This window comes from Panthera onca, chromosome B2 (assembly GCF_046562875.1).
Source record: "Panthera onca isolate mPanOnc1 chromosome B2, mPanOnc1 haplotype 2, whole genome shotgun sequence".
NCBI lineage: Eukaryota > Metazoa > Chordata > Mammalia > Carnivora > Felidae > Panthera > Panthera onca.
This window is the reverse complement of record NC_138343.1, coordinates 112223451-112243813: the sequence shown is the minus strand read 5'-3', so window position 1 is coordinate 112243813 and position 20363 is coordinate 112223451. Positions and strand designations below refer to the sequence as shown.

The 20363-nt window shown below is 38.9% G+C and overlaps 1 protein-coding gene across 6 annotated transcripts in view; it reads right to left on the bottom strand.

The window, feature by feature from the left end:
- TPD52L1 (TPD52 like 1) overlaps positions 1–20363 on the bottom strand; it is a 100003-nt gene that overhangs the window by 12956 nt on the left and 66684 nt on the right. For all 6 annotated transcript variants that reach the window (XM_060616565.2, XM_060616563.2, XM_060616564.2 and 3 more), the window contains exons 3-4: positions 12078–12226; positions 973–1074 (exon numbers count right to left, since the gene is read on the bottom strand). In XM_060616565.2, coding sequence (XP_060472548.1) covers positions 973–1074; positions 12078–12226 — 251 coding nt within the window. The remainder of the gene's footprint in view (positions 1–972; positions 1075–12077; positions 12227–20363) is intronic.

Sequence of the window (20363 nt, the reverse complement as noted above, 5' to 3'; positions counted from 1 at the left end):
CTTGGCACAATCTAGTAAAGTTTATTTCTGAACAAAATAAACACAAAGATATAAATATTCGTCTGCAAGTAGCAAAGTTGCAGAGTAATAAAGAAAGTAATAGTTTGAAGAATCCAGTGAAATAATATGCATAGTTTTTTTTAAAAGAAATTTAAAATGTATACTTCAAAAGTTTTTTAAAAATGAATTTGATTTCTAGGGAGAAAAATAAAATTGATTTATAAAGAAAAATTTCTTAAGCATATTGCCAAATTCAAAATAAACTGATAGGTATTTAAACAAGCAAAAAAAAAAATGAAAGTAACAACACTATATGAGATAACTTACGAAAACATAATAAAAAATAAGAATGGTCAATACTACATTGTTTTTCTGGTGCCTATAGTGAGGACATTTATTTCTTAGTTCAAAATCTTGATGTTCACCCTTACTTTATATGATAATGAAATACTGAGAATAACCAAATTATGCAAGGACTATCTACCATGGTACCTTTTGGGAAAAACAGAATAAATATGTAATATTTAGCATAGAAAAAATATACTAGATGAATGAATGTATACAAAAATGAAGCCTAGAATAGTTTATCAAAGCATACCCCATTGAATACATATTTAACTTACTGTTTAAATTTTAATGAATAAAATTCTGTGTGTGCTGCATTCTTCTGAAATCCTCCCTAATTACTAATTATTGCTAATTACTAATCATTAAAGGAACCCTGTATCTTCCATTTTTACTAGGTCATGTCCTAATGGAGAGGGCATCTTTGGGACCAGGCTCACTAACCCGACTTTGGGGCAGAAGACTTTCCATTAAAAATTTTATCTTAGTCACTATCACTATCAGCCACATAAAAATTTTAATCCAGTTAAAAAAGAATGCATTAGGAAGACCGGCCAATGAGAAAGTTTCCCTTCCCTCAGAAGGCCAAAGGCTTAGCGTCATTCCCAAGGTTCTTTCCCATGGTACCTCATGTCTCCAAACTTCTTGCTGATGGCCGTCCCAACATTGCTGAAAGCTGCAGTTGCCTTCTGCCCTGCGTGACTCAGGGTTTCATGTGTTTTCTTGTAGCTAGAAGTAAAACAGAACAATAGAAATACAGTTTATATGTCATGATCGCCTACAGAACATTCACCATCCTTCTCCTTCCTTACTTCGAAATTTTCCTTTTCTAGGGGCACCTGAGTGGCTCAGTTAGTTAGGCATTCGACTCTTGGTCTTGGCTCAGATCATGATTTCAGGGTTTGTGAGTTCGAGCCCCATGTCAGGCTTTGCACTGACAGCTCTGAGCCTGCCTGGGATTCTCTCCCCCAACACTCCCACCCCCCTGCCATTTGCACGCGCTCTCACTCTCTCTCTCTCTCAAAATAAATAAATAAACATTAAAAAAAAGAAGAAGAAACTCTCCTTTTCTAAACAGATTTAGGAAGATGATCCACAGCAGTTACTGATTCTATTCATTGTTTGGGGATGATGGGTTGGCTGCTACTTATCAATGGGAAAGTCAGACCATTAAATCTGAATTCAGGAAAAATATTCATATTCAAGTACAGATCTGAATACGCGGATCAGATGTGTGATCACAAGCAGTAGACGTGCTCCGAGAGTACAGAGTTATTCTTAAAGAAGTGTGTGTTTTAACTCTGCAAAAAGAGACCCTTGCAAGTAAACAGTTAGCCACCAAAAATAACACAGAAATTAGAAAATGTATATTTCAACGCGAAGACTTAGCTTTTATTGTTCAAGTGGGTAAAATTAATCAGAAAAGGGCAAAATACAACTAGTATTTAGCTTATTTTTCTAATACTCATAGCTGGGAATAAGGAGGACACATGATCTTAGGATACTGTAGTGACTTTTTCTAAACAGTTTTAGAAATATAATACTGCAATTATCTGTTCATAATAAGCCTATGTTCCCACTTGACTGATAAGCCTATGTTCCCACTTGACTGATACCTCGAGCACTCAGAGTCAAAATCAAAGTCCATGCAACAGGCCTCACGATGATCGCACCCAAGCTGGTCCTCTTTCTATCTGCTCATTCTGCTCCATCACTGACTTCCTCGCCAGTCCTTGAACTTACCAGGCCAAATCTTGCCTTAAAACCTCTGCTCTAGCCACTCTGCCGTGTGAGCCCATCAAATTTGCCAAGAAAAAGGATTTTGTTGTATCGTACATGCCCCACTTTGAAGAATTAAAAGGACCAAAACCTGCATCTTTAGGAAGACTGTGAGTCTGTAAGGCCTGAAAGGTGACACAAGGGAAAAGTAAAGAAATACCCTGCATGACCTGTGACCTTTGCATGAGGCTGGGACTGGGTATTAGTTAGAGAATTCCTTCTTGCATTGCTTCTGCATTTCCACAGGAATTTCTTGCAGTTAGAGCAAATATTTAATTTTCTTGTAAACAGTTCCATGAAGTTTAACTTGATATATTTGAGAATGCTTTGAATTTAGAGATGAGGTGACTTTTGAACACTTGTGTATCATATTGTGAATTTGAGGGCTTATTTTAAACATAAAAGACCTAGTCAGACAGAAGTGCATATAGTAAGCAGTAAGTGCTAGCTACTTTATGCTTTAAACACTTCTCTAGCAAAATATATGGTGGGTATATACAGGAATCTGAGTACTTCAGTGAAATACAAGTGGCATTTAAGTCTTCATCATGAAAAAATGCAACTCTATACCTATGTGCAATTTCAGTTTAAATTCAAACATATGGAGAGCTCAAAGGAGTGTTGAAGAGAGATTTTTAAGACTGTTAACTCTTTATTCCTGAGAATTATATAATGTTAAATCTGAAAGGCATTGGAGCCCAATTTCTTCAGACTACAGATGATGGGATCAGGGCCCAGAACAACTGCGTGACTTTTTAAAGACAGAGATAAGGCTAGGACCAGGGCGCCTTCCTTCCTTCAGAATGTCTTCTTGCTTTGGACACGTCGCACATTCGAAGGTGAGTTATATCAGCTCCAGTATTTGTGGAGATAAATGGTAATGCATTTCAAGAATTCTAAGATGCGCCTCTTTTCCCACATTTTTATACCTCTCCTCCCCAAACTAACTACCACATTTCTTGAAAACAATTACTAGCCATCCCACATACATTACATAGAGACCAATAATTGAGGGAAAGAAATGTAGAGGGGGTGGGCAATGTCAGAGGGTTCTATGTGAAGAAGTGGTTTCCCAGAACAAAGGAACCAGGGACCCCATGAGAAATAGGCCATTGGGCTCAGAGCACTTAAAAGCTCTAAGAAGTACCACTCACAGTGTAAGAGAAAGGTCCCTCCGGAACTCCGCACTGCACAGATCCTGTAACCTTACACTGCATCCTGATTGGGCTCCATCTTAAGATTGAATGAAGTAATATACATCCCTATCTAGATGCGAGGCACCCACGTCTTGAAAAAAGACCCTCCTGTCAGGCCACTAAAAACTCCCAAGGATGTCGTTATACTTACAATTTACTCCCTTTATTGTGGCATGGAATTTGGCACACAGTTTGTACTACTAATACTTAAAACTGATTTTCAACCCTATCACATAAAATTACATTCACTAATATGCAAATAATGAAAAACAACTTAAACACCAACCTTATAATTGACTTGACAACCTTGTAATTTAAATGGAAATGGTATTTAGCATTTTAGATTATGTCTCTTATTTTAAGCTAAATAGAAGTTACACATTGCTGAGTTACATAACTGATGAAATAGGAGACTAATATATTTTCCTTAAATAAAAGTCAAAATGGGGCGCCTGAGTAGCTCAGTTGGTTATGTGTCCTCCTCTTGATTTCGGCTCAGGTCATGATCTCATGGTTCGTGGGATAGACCCCGTATTGGGCTGATAATGTGGAACCTGCTTGGGATTCTCTCTCTCTCCCTCTCTCTGCCCCTTCCCCATATTCTCGTGTGTGTGCGCACTCTCTCTCTCTCAAAAATAAATAAATAAACTTAAAAAAAAAGTCAAAATATTAAGGTACCCTCAGCTTGCTGTCAATGGTGTGCCAGGAGGCAGAAAAATTGGGAATACATGCTCCAAGAAGTCTGTGTTATGTGCCCTTCCTCTGTGTTCCTACGACCCCTTCGCACAGCTCTTTCTGAACATTTTTTCTACCATGTTGCGATTCTGGTTTTGAAATCTGTCTCTGTGACTTGCTTGAACTTCCTGAGGGCAGGGACCACATCTTGTCCATCACTGCTGTGTCCCCAGTGCCTGAATACACTAGAGCAAGAACCACACGGGGCCAATGGAAGGAAATAGAGTCCAGGCTGATTCCCAGACTTCAGCTACAGATGCAGAGTCAGTACTTCCCACTGTGAAGCTCTTGACTCTGGGGGAGGGCACTTGGAAGCCTTGAGATGCGGGAAGGGAAATGTGTCCTCCTGTGCTCTAAAGCCATTCTGACAAACATCAGCCTTATAGGAACCTGCAGTTCCCAACAAGGCTGGAATCTGGTCCAGTGCTGAACCTTTCTTTGACAAAAGTGTAGATAGCACAGAGCAGCTCACGCTTTAATTCACCGAAGACTTCTTACTGGGAGATTTTTTATTTAGTGTACAAGTAAAATTTCTATTTCTCAGTGAAAGTCAACAGGAACACAGGCTTTACTTTTCAGAGACTGGCTGGAATGGGTAGGTTTTGTTTTTTTTGTTTTTTTTTTTTTTTTTCCAGCTTTACTAAGGTATAACTGACAAATAAAATTGTAAGATATTTAAAGCGTACACCGTGATGATTTGATATACATACACATTGTGAAAGAATTCCTCCCACTTAGTTAATTAACACATCCATCACCTCACATGTTTATATATATATTTTGGTGAGAATATTGAAGTCCTACTCTCTTTGCAAATTTCAGTCGTACCATACAGTTATCAAGTAGAGTCACTCTTTTATACATCAGATCCTCAGAATTTTAGTCATCTTATAACTGGAAGTCTGTGTTCTTTTACCAAACGTTCTCTATTTTCCCCACACCATTGTGCCTAGCCACCACCCTTCCACTCTCTGCTTCCAAGAATTTGACTTAAAAAAAAAAATGTTTTTTTAGATTCCATGTACAACTGATACCATGCAGTATCTGTCCTTCTCTGTCTGACTTATTTCACTTAGCATATAATGCCCTCAAGGTTTGTCTGTAGTGTCTCAAGGCAGGATTTCCTTCCTGGTCATGGCTGAATGATATTCCTTTGTATATGTATATATGCCACATTTTCTTTAAGGAATGGATAGCAGTTAATGCCAGGACAGCTTAACTGTTTGGCTGGTGCACTGACCAGGAGGTTATCAGTAGTGAGGGGTAAGGTTCTCTGCAAGCCAGCCAAAAGGGATTCTGCTGACTTTTCACACAGTTCATCTTGTCATGTCTTACTGATTTGAAAGTAGTGTTAATCAAAAGAAGAAAGCAGGTGTTCTACAATGTTTTGATTTAAAGTATTTTTTTACACACAAATAGAAGTAAATTTTAAAAATTCAACAGTCTTTTGGGGTGCTTGGGTGGCTCAGTCGGTTAAGCATCCGACTTTGGCTCAGGTCATGATCTCGCAGTTCGTGAGTTCGAGCCCCTCTTTGGGCTCTGTGCTGACAGCTCAGGGCTTGGAGCCAGCTTCAGATTCTGTGTCTCCCTCTTTCTCTGCCCCTCCTGTGCTCCTGCTCTGTCTGTCTCTCTTTCTCTCTCTCTCAAAAATAAACATTATTTTTTTTTTTAATTCAACAGTCTTTTTACAAGAAGATATTTTATAGCACAGGTATACTTTCTGTTATGGGATTTTAAAAAGATTATTATTTTAACAGTGGCCCATGCACGTCTCCCCAAAGACACCAAAGTTTTGAGGCTTATTTTCTTTGGAAGTTTCCCTAAACACTACCAAAATATAGTTATCACTTAAACCTGAAAGAGTCTACTTCCTGCCTTCTGTGATAAGATAAAAGCCGAAAGGTAAGCAGAATAAACAGCTGTCTAAGACGTTGACTATGTGTATCTTTTGAAATGAGGTCTTTAATCTTCTCTGGCACTTCCAAACTCCACGGTGCTACAACAGCTTCTCATAAAAAAGAGGGAATGATCATTATTGACTATAATGGTTTGGAAGTCTTAGAAGCACAAAAATCAAAGAGCAAGTAAATCACATGCTCAATTCAAGTTTTCTTAATGCTGAATTTTACTCCTCTTTATGTAGGATGGAGTTATTAATTGTTCCAAAAGGATTTCCTTCCCCAAACCTTCTCCTCTTGGCAGCCCCACCATTTGGTCTGTGGTACAACTCAGAAGGGTTTATTAGTGGGGAAATGTCAGGGGTTAGCAAAGGCTGAACACTCACTGGAATGAAGCTTATCAGCTTGAATAGCTCACCAGAACATCGCATTTCTGAATCCCTACTCCTTCTACCTAAGAAGAGATTCAATTTTTCCTCTGGTGGCCTCCCTACCTCTAACACTCCAAAGCCACCCACCTCCCTCATCCATGCCTCTTTAAAGTCTAAAGACAACACAAAAAAGCAGCAGAGAACAAACAACAACAAAAACCCCAGCAGCAGCAACAACAACAACAACAAAAGGAGGTGGTGGGAATTTTTGGTGTATGTTCTTAGATTCCAAATCAAAGGCATACAAACTATGACAAAAACAACAGCAACAACAAACCCCAGTTTACAGATGATCTTTTTACTTGCTGCTGTATGGTTATCTTTCTATAAAGGAGATCATTTCAGTCTGCTATATAATTATTTCTATCATTCAGTCCTATTCCTCTTTGAATCCTACCACAGGCTAAAATATGCCAAGATCCTTCATTAACATATCATAGATTTTCTTTTCAGTATAAATCAAACTAAATAGGTCATGATTGCTTAATCAGTATGCAAAGTATTGCCTCTGGGAATCACCTTCAATCCTCTGACAGCTAAAATTCTCTTTAGTGCTTTGAAATTTAATTTTACTCAACCTCACCTTACCCCAGCTTCTCATTCTCTCACATCAAAATTTTCATCCTATGAGGTGTAGATCTTGTCCCAGAATGGGTAACATGGCACTAACAGCAGGAATTTAATTAATTCAAGGGGAAAATAGATTCTGTTACCAAGCCCCGCCCCCCGCTCCCCCACCCCCCCACCATGTGATTAAGACTTTTCCCCCTCTATCAGCAGCCAAGAAAAGAGGGCAGGAGAAAGGTGCTTTCCTGGAATCGTGTTACTGATATACTCATGCCTTCCACTTAAGGATTGATTCTTCCGTACAAAGTAAGGTTCATATCATTCCTAAGAGTGAGGAATCCATGATCACCCAGATTTATTAAATAATCTCTGAATAACTGTCATCTAGTCCTGCAGCTTTCAATGACATCAACATGCAGATGACTCCACATGTCCATTTCCATCCTTGACTCTTCCTCTGAGTTGCCTTCTAGATGTATGCACTTGTTTGTCTATTGGGTATTTCAGTCAGCACACACCAAAACAAAATTCTTGGGTCTCCCCCTCCCTCAGACTTGTTTTCTAGAACAGCATATAGGCCTACAAAGTATCAGAAACTGTCCTGCCTGTTTACAAATATTAACTCCTTGAATTCTTAGTACCTATGAGATAGGTACTAATATGATCTCATTTCATGGATGCAGGGGACCTAGACTGCAATGCAAGCAATTGGAGTCCATAGCCCACGGGCTTGGCCACAATGCTACATGCCCATTGCTGCAAACAGTCCCTATGCTCAACCAGCTGCCCGTGTCAAAGACCTGACAGTCATATTTGATCCCTCTACCTCCCGCATGTCTCAGCCCCAAACCACTGAGAAGTCCCATTGGCCTGGCCTCCAATTCTGTCCCCTTTCTGTTGCTCACTAGCTTCACTGACCTGGATTACTACAACAGTCTCTGAAATGATTTTCCAGTCTCCACAATCTGTATAACACAAAGTTACCAGAGTGATTTTTTTTTTAAAGGTGAATTCGAACAGATCACTTGCTGCTTCAAATCCTCCAGTGGCATCCAAAACCTTGCAATAAGATCCCCCCCCTTCTCCACATGGGCTGCGAGGCCCCCGAGATTCCCACCTCAGCCCCTCTCACTACCACACTTTCTTTGGGCTCCTGACATGTACAAAACCGCTTCTTGCCCCAAGGTCTTTGCAGCAAATTTTGTCTCAACCCCAAAGCTCTCCCCTACATCATCACAAGACTAGATCCTTCTAGTCATTCAGGTATTAGCTCAGAGTAACCTCCCAGGACAGGACATCCCTGACCGGGACTCAATCACAGTGCTTTTGCCCTCTCCTCTGGCCCATCACCCTGTGCTGTTTTCATCATAGTACTTCCTGACAGCATCTCCTGTGTTTGCTTTGGTGCTGGTTTCATGCTCTTTTCCATTTCAACACTCTAAGAAGGTTGGAACTTTGTCCATCTTGTTGAATCCTGCATCCCGAGAGCTTAGATTAGCTCCTGGGTAATAGTGACTAATAGCAGGCACACGTTAAGACATGTTGGGTAAATGAACTGTCACAACCCCTTTAATGGCTTTCTAGTGGCAGTGGAATAAGAATAGCTCTATTAACAGACACCACAAGGCCCTGTGCACCCCTCTGCCACTTCTCCCTGCTGTGTCAACAACACTAATTAACCAGACTGCTTTCCCAGGGGAGAGGGAGCCTTCTCTCCTTCTGGCCATCACCAGGCTGTGCCTCCCCCAGGAGCTCTTCCTGCCTCTCCCGGCCTGATTAATTTCCCACTCATCCTTCAGAGCTCTGCTGAAGCATCCACCTCTTGCCTTGAAAAACCTTCCTGAGTCCCCAGGCAAGGCTCAAACTCCTGCTCCATACATCCCCATAACACTCTTTTCCTTCATGTCGCTTCTCATACTTACTCTTTAACTGGTTATCTGGAATCACTTGTAAAGTAAACAAACACAAAAACCAAACTGTGTTTCCCTGATAGTCTTTCAACTCCAGAATCCTTGGGAATAAATCTATTCATGCAACAAAAAGCTCGATACTAAGTGTACTGCCTGAGTATAAAACTAATTTGTTTTTCAAACGTGAGAAAATTAGAGACTATATATTCTCCAATGTGGGAAGAGGCTACCCACCCTCCTTGAACTTGCTCACTCTAATTCCATGCCTCAGGACTATTTATTCCCACCCTGCCCCCATCAGAACTAGGGCAGACTTGATGTACCCTCTGGCCAGATATCCACGGCTCCATTCCTCCCTTCGGCAACAGAATGGCCAGAGTTGTCCCATCCCCCGTGAGGTTAGCCCACCCTACAGGGTGGTTAGGGAGGCCAAGCAGAAAGATCCTATCTGGGTCTTAAACCCCAGAGGGAAGTTCAGATCAGTGTGACAAGAGGGCCCACAATCAGGAAAATGGAGATCGTTCAGGCTCACTCTGTCAGGGCCATTAACTGGTATAGTGCTACTGAGGGGCAAAGATGGAAGTCAAAACTACTGACAGAGAAGCTCATTTAATTTAGTGCCTAAAATCCATCTATCCTTTACAGGAGACTGTTCATATAGTGTTGCAATATATATTTTAAATTGATAAGCACCAATATGTGGTCTCTTATCTTCTTCCATAATTGTCACCATCGGGTTGGGGAAGGTTAATTTGCCCCTGGAGATAACCTGATGGGCTCCCTGGCTCCATCCTGCCCTACTCTGGGCTGTGCCCTGATGCTGTCTGGATGAGCCCTTGGGGTGCACGAGCATAGGAGTAGATACTAGGCTGTGATAGGGGAAAAAAACATTTGCCTTTACATGGAAACTAGGGGAAGCAAAGTGGAGAATCATCAAGTTCCTTTTAGATGGAACTCTTTATACAAAGGCACTTGCATTAAGGTCTTAGGTCTTAGTTTTCAGTAACCAGCAGACAAAGCTGCCCCCAGCAAAACTGAAGTATCTGTTGTCCATCACTGGTACCTTTTCCTACTGTAGGGCCTATCTCTGTCCAGGAGAAAAGTACCTGCAAAGAAAAAAAATTGATTCCCACTAAAATACTAGGAATGTAATATCTTTACCATGCAATGGATAATGCTATGGAAGAAAATGCATTACATGCAGGCACAAATTTGGGGCTAACATTAGGGATAGGGATAAGAACTGTCTCCACCAGCCTCTACCCCCAACTCACAAAAAGAAGAAAAATTACATCATGAGGTGGGCACTTTCTTCCCTTTGATTCAAGAACACCTGGCAAACAAAATATTTTAAATCATTAGAAAAGCACCCAGTAGTTGGATATTTCATGTAATTTTAAAAGTAATCCAATAAAAAGCATGGCTGTAGGATACCTAAATTATTCTGTATCTTGCCTAATATCAGACAAAAAGATAACGGGAAAGCCAAAAACATTTCTGGTGGTCTAGCAGCAGGAGAAACCCACTTCTCCTGTGTGTCTCCTTTGCTCTCAATGACCACCACACTCACAACACATCTGACACCAGATGCATGGTTTTTCCCTCACCAAGCAATTCTGTGACAAGAGCTGGGTGTCCTAAAGTTTAAGACACTACCTACCCGAAGATGGTGTCAGATCCCACAGGTTAAGGGCTCAGTGTCACAACACTGCCTTCTCACTCCCCCATGAGATGCCAATCTAAGTCCATGATATCACCTGTGTGCTTGTGACTGACGGGCTATAAATCGGAGGTTCCCATGACCTCAAGTTGAATTAATTTGCTAGAGTGGTTTACAGAATTCAGGAAAATGGTTTACCTACTAGATTATTGGTTTATTATAGAAGGATATGGGGAAGGCCGGGGTGGCTCAGTCAGTTAAGCATCTGACTCTTGATTTCAGCTCAGGTCATGATCTCATGGTGAGATCGGGCTCTGAGTTGGAACCTGCTTGGGATTCTCTCTCTCCCTCTCTCTGCCCCTCCCCCACTCGTGCTCGCTCTCTCTCTCTCTCTCTCTCTCTCAAAATAAATAAATAAACTTAAAAAAATAAGAGGATATGATAAAGGATATACACAGGGCGAGGTACATGGGGAGGGATGTGTGGCTTCCATGCTCTCTCCTGGTGCACCTCTCCCAGCACCTCCATGTGTTCACCAACCCAGAAGCTCTCTGGATGCTATGTTTTGGGGATTTTTATGGAGGCGCCATCATACAGTCATTAACTCCATTTCCACCCCCTTCTTCCTTCTCTGGAGGATAGTGGATAGCGGATAGCACTGCAAGTCCAAACCTCTAATCATGGCTTGATCTTTGTAGTGACCAGCTCCCTATCCCAAAGCCACCAGGGGTCATCTCATTAGAACAAAGGATACTGCTACCACCATGGAAATTCCAAGGGATTTGGGGACCCTGTGTCAGGAACCAGGGACAGAGAGCAGTATGCATATATATATATATATATATATATATATATACACACACACATACATATATATATATACATACATATATATATACATACATATGTATGTATATATATGTATGTATATATATATATGCATATATATGCATATATATATATACATGCATAAAAATATATATATACATATATATGCATATTTATATACATGCATATATATATTTTTTTCTATTATTCTACATGGCCTTAGCCCTCTAAATTTTCCCTAGAGTTAGTAGAGATGAAAAGCACATCCCTAAAATATGAAAAGTACAAGCTTTTCTTTTTAAATTAATGGGCAACAAGTCTGTACTAAAACTGCCAACCATTTGTCACAGAAACTCAAAACCTGTAGTGAATGCCAAGTATTCTGGGGAAAAGTCACCTGTCCGCTTAGAATTTTTTGAGAAAACATAAAGAAAAAAAAATATTTAACAAATGCTTAAAATATATAAAATAAAGAGAAAAATACAAACCCATAAAAGTCATCTGAGTAAAAATGGAGTTAGGTGAACAGTTTAATTTCATGAAGCTAACTATAGAGTCTGCATCATGCAATATATTTAATGATTATTCATATCTATTTTACTTCTAGAGAAAATATTTTTCCTAGTCATAAGTACCAAATCAGCTGCATAGAAAAAAAAAAACAACAACAGAAGAGATAAGAGACAGCAAGCTAAGTGATTTCTTAAAAATTCTGTTGATACACTTACGCAGTAGAGGTCTGCACGTCATGCCAGCTTTTGCTGAAGTTCTGTTTTAATTCATTCATCAGGTTCATGCCCAGCTTTTGTTTTATTTCAACCAGATGCCTTTCTTTTGCTGATAAAACTTGCCGTAATGTTGTAATTTCGTCTTCTAGCTATACATAACAGGGGAAATGGTATGGAAAGACATGAGACCAGCTGAAACATATACATGCAAAAGCTCTTGATGCTCCAGATAAACCCTCTGCACCCTCTTGTTACCAGGCCCATGTTGTCTGAACCAAACACATCTCGTAGAGATGACAGATATCTTAAAATAGAAATAGATTTTTTTCGTTTTAATGATTATAAAAGTTGTAAAAAAGTCATTTGTATGGCAAAATATAAACAAGAAAATAAAAATTACCTGTCATCCACTAAGAAATAACTGACACTTAGTAGATTGGCTTCTCATCTTCCAAATGTTTTTTTTTTTTTTTAATATTGTACATAGATATAATTTTTGAACAAAAAACTGGCTTTGTACTGTATGCCTTTTTCTTATAAGCAACTTCTTTTCAACTGTCACTAGTCAGTATTCTGTTTATTTTTTGCCAACTACACATAGCTGCATTGGTGCAGGCACAGATTGGACAGGCATTGTGGTCTGGCCAAACTAGTGCCTCAGAAAGGGAGGAACGAGGGAGGACAGGATGTAGGTAAGAGAGTGATTTGTCTTTTATTTTTTTCAGATAATCTCAGCCCTTTATTTATTTTTTATTTTTATTTAAATTCTAGTTAGTTAACATACAGTGCAGTATTGGCTTCAGGAGTAGAATTCAGTGATTCATCACTTATATACAACACCCAGTGTTCATAACAAGTGCCCCTTTAATACCCATCACCCATCTAGTCCATCCCCCACCAACATCCCTCCATCAACTCTCAGTTTGTTCTCTATCATTACGAGTCTTTTATGGTTTGTTTCCCTCTTTCTTTTTTCCCCCTTCCCATATGTTCATTTGTTTTGTTAAATTTCACATGAGTGAAATCATATATTTGTCTTTCTCTGACTGACTTATTTCGCTCAGTATAATACACTCTAGTTCTGCTCATGTTGTTGCAAATGGTAAGATTTCATTCTTTTTGATTGCCAAGTAATATTCCATTTTATTACACACACACACACACACACACACACACACACACACACACACATATGTACATATCACATCTTCTTTATCCATTCATCAGTCTATAGACATTTGGGCTCTTTCCATATTTTGGCTATTGTTGATAGTGCTGCTATAAACATCGGGGTACATGTACCCCTTTGAATCTGTATTTTTGTATCGTTTGGGTAAACACCTAGCAGTGCAATTGTTGGATTGTAAGGTAGTTCTATTTTTAACTTTTTGAGGAAACTCCATAATGTTTTCCAGAGTGGCTGCATTCCCACCAGCAGTGCAAAAGGGTTCCCCTTTAACCACATCCTCACCAATACCTGTTGTTTCTTATGTTGTTAATTTTAGCCATTCTGACAGGTGTGAGGTGGTGTCTCATCACGGTTTTGATTTGTATTTCCCTGATGATGAGTGATGTTGAGCATCTTTTCATGTGTCTCTTAGCCATCTAGATGTCTTTGGAAAAGTGTGTATTCATGTCTTCTGCCCATTTCTTAACTGGATTATTTGTTTTTTGGGTGCTGAGTTTGATAAGTTCTTTAGAGATTTTGGTTACTAACCCTTTATCAGATATGTCATGTGCAAAATGTCCTCCCATTCTTTAGGCTGCCTTTTAGCTTTGTTAATTGTTTCCTACATTGTGCAGAAGGTTTTATCCTGATGAAGTCCCAATAGTTCATTTTTGCTTTTGTTTCCCTTGCCTCCAGCGACATGTCTAGTAAGAAGTTGCTGCGGCTGAGGTCAAAGAGGTTGCTGCCTGCATTCTCCTCTAGGATTTTGATGGTTTCCTGTCTTTCATCTGTTTTGAATTTATTTTTCTGTATGGTGTAAGAAAGTGATCCAGTTTCATTCTTCTGAATGTCGGTGTCCAATTTTCCCAGCACCATTTGTTGAGGAGACAGTTTTCTTCCATTGGATATTCTTTCCTGTTTTGTCGAAGATTTGTTGACCATATAACTGTGGGTCCATTTGTGGGTTTTCTATTCTGTTCCATCAATCTACGTGTCTTTTTTTTGTGCCAGTACCATGCTGTCTTGATAACTACAGCTTTGTAATACAGCTTAAAGTCTGGAATCGTGATGCCTCCAGCTTTGCTCTTGTTTTTCAGCACTGCTTTGGCTATTTTGGGTCTTTGGTGGTTCCATACATATTTTAGAACTGTTTGCTCTAGCTTTGTGAAAAATTTTGGTGGTATTTTGTTAGAGATTGCATTAAATGTATAGATTGCTTTGGGTAGTATAGACATTTTAACAATGTTTGTGTTGCTTTTCCTTTTTCACAATCTACTGACATATAATTGATGTATAATAAACCACCCGTCTGTAAGTTTTGACATGTGTGTTACTCTTATGAACATATCCAACACCGCCAAAAGTTTTCTAGGTCCTCTTTGTAATTTCTCCCTCCCCCTTTTTCCTGCTCCTCCAGGAAGCCACCAGTCTTCCTTTTACTTCACAGTATATACTCATTTTGGCTTTGTTCACTCACTCAATCTATTACTTGAGATTTTTGAGATTTATCCATGTTGCTGCATTATCAATGGTTCTCTTTTTATTGAAGAGTACTATTCAATTGTATGGATATACCACAGTTTGTTACTTATTCACCTGGTGAAGGACATTTGGGTTTGGCCAATGCAAATAAAGCTGCTATGAACATTCACGTACAAGGTTATGTATGGACGTATTCCCTCTTTCCCCTGTGTTAGCAGAAGAGCAAATCCGTTCAGCATCATAAAACTGCTCTTGTATACTATGTAAAACATATGGAGACCCTTAAAAAAATTAAAAATAGAACTACCATATGATCCAGCAATTTTACATCTGGGTATTCATCCAAAGAAAATGAAAACATTAACTTAAAAAGATACGTACTCATTGCAGCATTATTTACAATAGCCAAGATATGGAAACAGGCTAAGTGTCCACTGCTAGATGAGTGGATAAAGAAAATGTTATTGTCACACACACACACACACACACACACACACACAAGAATATTATTCAGCTATAAAAAAAAAGGAAAGGGATGCCGGTGTGCAGTCGGTTAAGCATCCTACTCTCGATTTTGGCTCAGGTTCTGATCTCATGGTACGGAGTTTGAGTCTGCTCTGTCAGCACAAAGCCTATTTGGGATTTTCTCTCTCCCTCTCTCTTTGCCCTGGCTCTGCACATGCTCTGCTCTCTCAAAATAAACAAATAAACTTAAAAAAAAAAAAAAAGAAGGAAATGTTGCCATTTGTGTCACGGATGGACCTTGAGGGCATTATGCTAAGTGAAATGTATCAGACAGAAAAAGATAAATTCCATATGATCTCATTTATATGAGGAATCTAAAAAAATAAACAAAAACAAGCTCATTGATACAGAGAAGAGATTGGTAGTTGCCAGAGGTGAAGGGGGTGGGGGGTGAAATGGGTGAAGAAGGTCAAAAGGTACATACTTACAGTTATAAAATGTGTAAGTCACATACAAAAAACTCCTCCTGCAAATGTAATTTCTAACAGAGCAGTTCTTTAAAATGCCCAGATTTTAGACAGTGTTGCTATAACCTGTGAAAATCAACTTGAAACCCCATATAGTCTTTGATTCCAATTGTCGTTATTTTATTCCAGTGTCATATTTTATAATGTATTGCCTTGGTAATACTGCTTCAATTTACATCATTGTTTTCTGAAAAGTATAAATAATTATGACTTTCTTTGTGAAACCAGAAGAGAACTATTAGTACTTCCTTAGTGTCCCACATGTACATAGGTCCTAAAAAGCCTGACATTTTTACTAGATTTCTTATTTTGAAAAAATGTGGCAGCTGTGCTCCATTTACATTCAAAGTATAGTTCCGCTTCTGACCACAAACCACATCACTGACACGATCAGTCATCTTGCAAATGTGTTCCTTGGCTTACCAAAGACATAGCTGCTAGAAAAGAATCTCAAGAAAGAAAAGTAGTTTCGCAAATATTAGTCTTTTTTCTAGTGCAAAGGAAGATTTTACCCCAATAGTGGACAGACTGGAATAGCGTTGTGACGCTTCTTAGACACTAGTAATCACTTAAGCAAAATAGGCAAAGTTCTAAGAAGCATCTTAAATACAATAGTAGAAAAGAACAATCTCTTGGACTTTTTAATATTAGCAAATGCCCTAGTAACCCAGTACTATTCGTTTTTTTTATGTTTACTGAACAGTTTTCTAATGCTCATGGAAATCTTCCTGAAATGAATTACATATTCTGTAAACATGTTATAATCAGTAGCACCCTGTCTTTTCTTGATGAGCAGGTCTTCAGTATGCAGATATATACTCATTACGGCAAAAGGAATCTACTCAGGGACCAGAAAAGGGGGTCATGCTTTTAGTCTTCCCGTTAAATGAGAACATATGGTTATTTTAAAATTAAACCCTCTATTCTTCTGCTATCATGTCATATTTTACTTTGTCATTTTTGTCAGTGTATCCTCCTGCATTTAATCTGTGGCCTAATATTTCCCAAGGCTGTATCTCTAGCTCTCTTTACATAGAAAATGCCTGGGTTTCATGTCAGTCTTTTATTCTGTTAAAAGACCTGCTTTCTTTTGCATAAATAATGTCTTGAATGACTGAAATTATTGGGAGTCTTGTGCTTTTTTTGATGCACTGGGTATTACCATAGTTTCCTATGTGATAAAAATAATGGGACAATTTTTAACCGGCAGAATAAAATGACAGATGTAGAGAAACCTCCTATCTATGGGACCCTAGAAATTTATTCAAAATTGGGGGGGGGGCAGTAGGAGACTCATTAGTTATTTGGGAGAGGGAAGTAAGGGATTCATAGTTTTCTAATGAAATCCTTGATCCCAAAAAAGGGATAGGGAGAAATACTGAAGTGACCAATTTACCAAGCACCAACCTAAAGAAAGAACAATGAAGTCCCATGCCTAATATTTTAAACATGGAAGTATACATTAAAAGGTATTTGTAAGATAGAGACTCCTAATAATGGAGACATGAACTTGGTTACTCAGGTCTACTCTCAGGTTCTTTAATGAAATTCTCGTAATTTCAATAAAATGCTAAGATTCACACTGCTTGAAACTTTCAGTATATTTATCAGTGATTCAATGTATGCCAAAAACTCTATAAGCAAATCCGGAAATTGAAAAAATACATAATCTTAAATTGTATTAGCTTGCAAGAATGAAAAATGAGAACCACATCTCTTTCCACAGAGCAGAGTTCTGCCCCACGGCAAAGCCTTTAATCACAAATATTTTAAATGATGCTCAGGGTGAGATTCTACCCTTCCTTTGACTAATGAGATTTTTTGGTCTAGTTACACCAATGGTTCTCAATTTCAGTTTACATAAAAGTCACTCATAGGGAATATTTAAAATGCAGATTCTAGATGTATGCCCCTTTTAATGTCCTAAGATCCTGATATCTTCAATTTGGTAGGGCCAGGCTACACCCACATGCATTATTTAATAAGCACTCCCAGATACTCTGATGAGGTAGTATGGAAACCCTATAGGTACCTCTGTAAGCCATGTCAAATTCCTTTTGGAATGAGGTGGAGTGCAGATAAATCATTAATTAAAGTACTTATTAATTTTAATTTTAAATTAATCATTTTTATTAGAAACTAATAGTCTGGTTCGTTGGTTTCTTCACTTCCTAGAAGATCTCCTTGTAGGACAAATATTTATGCTTAGATATTTAAACTTGATTCTTTAAGAATTAACAGGCACACAACAAGTGTTGGTGAGGATGTAGCAAAATTGGAACCCTGTACGTTGCTGGTGGGGATGTAAAATGGCTCAGCCACCGTGGAAAACAGTCTGGTAGTATCTTAAAAAGTTAAACATAATATAAACAAATACATGTATACACCTGTTCATAATAGCACCATTCACAATAGCCAGATATGAAAACAGCCGAGATACCCATCAAAGGATGAATAGATAAATTGCAGTACACACAAAAAATGGAATATTATTCTGCCATAAAAAGGAATGAAGTATTGACACATGCTACCACATGGGTGAACCTCAGAAACATTAGGCTAAGTGAAAGAAGCCAGACCCAAAGTAGGTATATGAAATATACAGAATATTAAATCCACAGATATAGAATGCAGATGGGAAATGGGAATTAACTGCTTAATGAGCATGGGGTTTCTTTTTTGCAGTGTTAAAAATGTCCTGGAACTAGATAGAGGTGGTAGTTACACAACATCATAAGTATACTAAATGCATTGAACTGTTCACTTTAAAACAGTTAATTTTATATTAAAATAGTGAATTTTATACCTTGATAAAATTTGCAAAAAAATATAAATTAATCTGAATTAGCTAACGAATTACTTCAATATGAAATTTATGTTAGAAGACTGAAAATTTACCTTCCTATTTTATTTGCTAGATTACATAAAATATCTAACTTACATCGAGACAAAGAAATATTTTCATAAACTACTGAATCATCAGTATGATGTTTAGGAATAAGAGTTTCTGAACTCTTGTATATACTGTTTGAAGGCCAGCCTCCTCTCCTCTCCTGGCCAGTCCTGCCTTTGGCTAACGGTCTTAAAGAATTAAGATTAAAATCCAGATACTACTTGAGAGAGTGCAAAGGTTATTTTTATATGTCAACTTCACTGGCCATGGGGTGCCCAGACATTTGGTCAAACATTATGCTGAGTGTGCCTGTGAGGGTGTTGCTGCATAAGATTAACTACTGAACTGGTAGACTGAGTAGAGGAGACTGCCTTCTCAGAGTGGGTGGGCCTCATCAAATCAGTGGAAGGCCTAAATAAAACAAAAAGGCTGACCCTCCCTCAGTTAACAGGGATTCTCTTTGCCTGGCTGCATTTAAGATGGGACTTTTTTTTTTTCTTCCTTCAGATTTAAACTGTAATATTGGCTTATCAGCTCTTGTTAGGCCTCAAGCCTTGAGACTGAACTACACCATCTGCTCCCCTAGGTCTCTAGCTTGTTGACGGTAGATCCTGTGACTTGTCAGATTCCATAATCTCATCAGCAAATTCCTTGTAACAAATCTTTTTCCATATACATATATACATCCTATTGACTCTGTTTCTCTGGAGGACTCTGACTAATACAGAAAGGTATTACAATAAGACATTACCGATGATGAACACTTTAGTTGTTCACTACTCAGTCCAGAAAGAAAGAACGAAGGTCTTGAAGGAAGGAACCAAGAGAGAAAGGCCAAGAGCTTAACGCACTTCTTTGTAAGTCTACAAGCCAGATGGCGTGAGGGTGCCGTGTGTTCTTCTTGAGGAACCACACACCAAAGGAAGGGAGAAGAGCCTAATGCGATGAAGGGAGCCCGAACAGGCTTTGCCTTGAAAATAGGCTTTGCCTAGTTGATAACGTTGTGTGGTGTTTTTCCTACTCTTATTACTGCCTATTTTTCTTGAGTCATTTTATCTAGAGGACACTGGCAGTACTTGCTGGCTATATAGTCATAAATTTACACTATTAATGCCAACACTCCATCCCTTTCAAAAGCCAAGTCACACTGTGGAATACGAAGCCTAACACGCAGCTTGGTGATAGGAAGGCAGAACAGGATGGAAGTGGCACAGAAATACTGAGCACGTTTATTCGAAAAGGGAGAGGAAGGTAAAAAACCCCACAGAATAGATATGTAAAGACCTCAGAAAAGATGCCAGGAGCAGCTTATGAGAACGAATAGCTGAAACAAAATAGTATTTCCTTATATGTTGATTAGGTTTGTATAAGAGCATATTCAACTTCTGGCATTTAAAAATGTGAATATTGGGGTGCCGGGGAGGCTCAGTTGGTTAAGTGTCCGACTTCCGCTCAGGTCATGGTCTCAACGGTTTGTGAGTTCAAGCCCTGCGTCACGCGCACTGCTTTCAAGCGCAGAACCTGCTTGGGATCCTCTGTCCCCCTCTCTCTCTGCCCACCCCCGACTCTTGCAGGCTCTCTCTATCTTGCTTTCAAAAATAAACAAACAAAAAGTGTAAATATTTTGGGGTGCCTGGCTGGCTTAGTCAGTAGAGCATGCGATCTTAATCTTGGGGTCATGGGTTCAAGCCCCATGTCTGGTGTAGAGGTTACTAAAAAAATAATAATAAGCTTTAAAAGATGTAAGTATT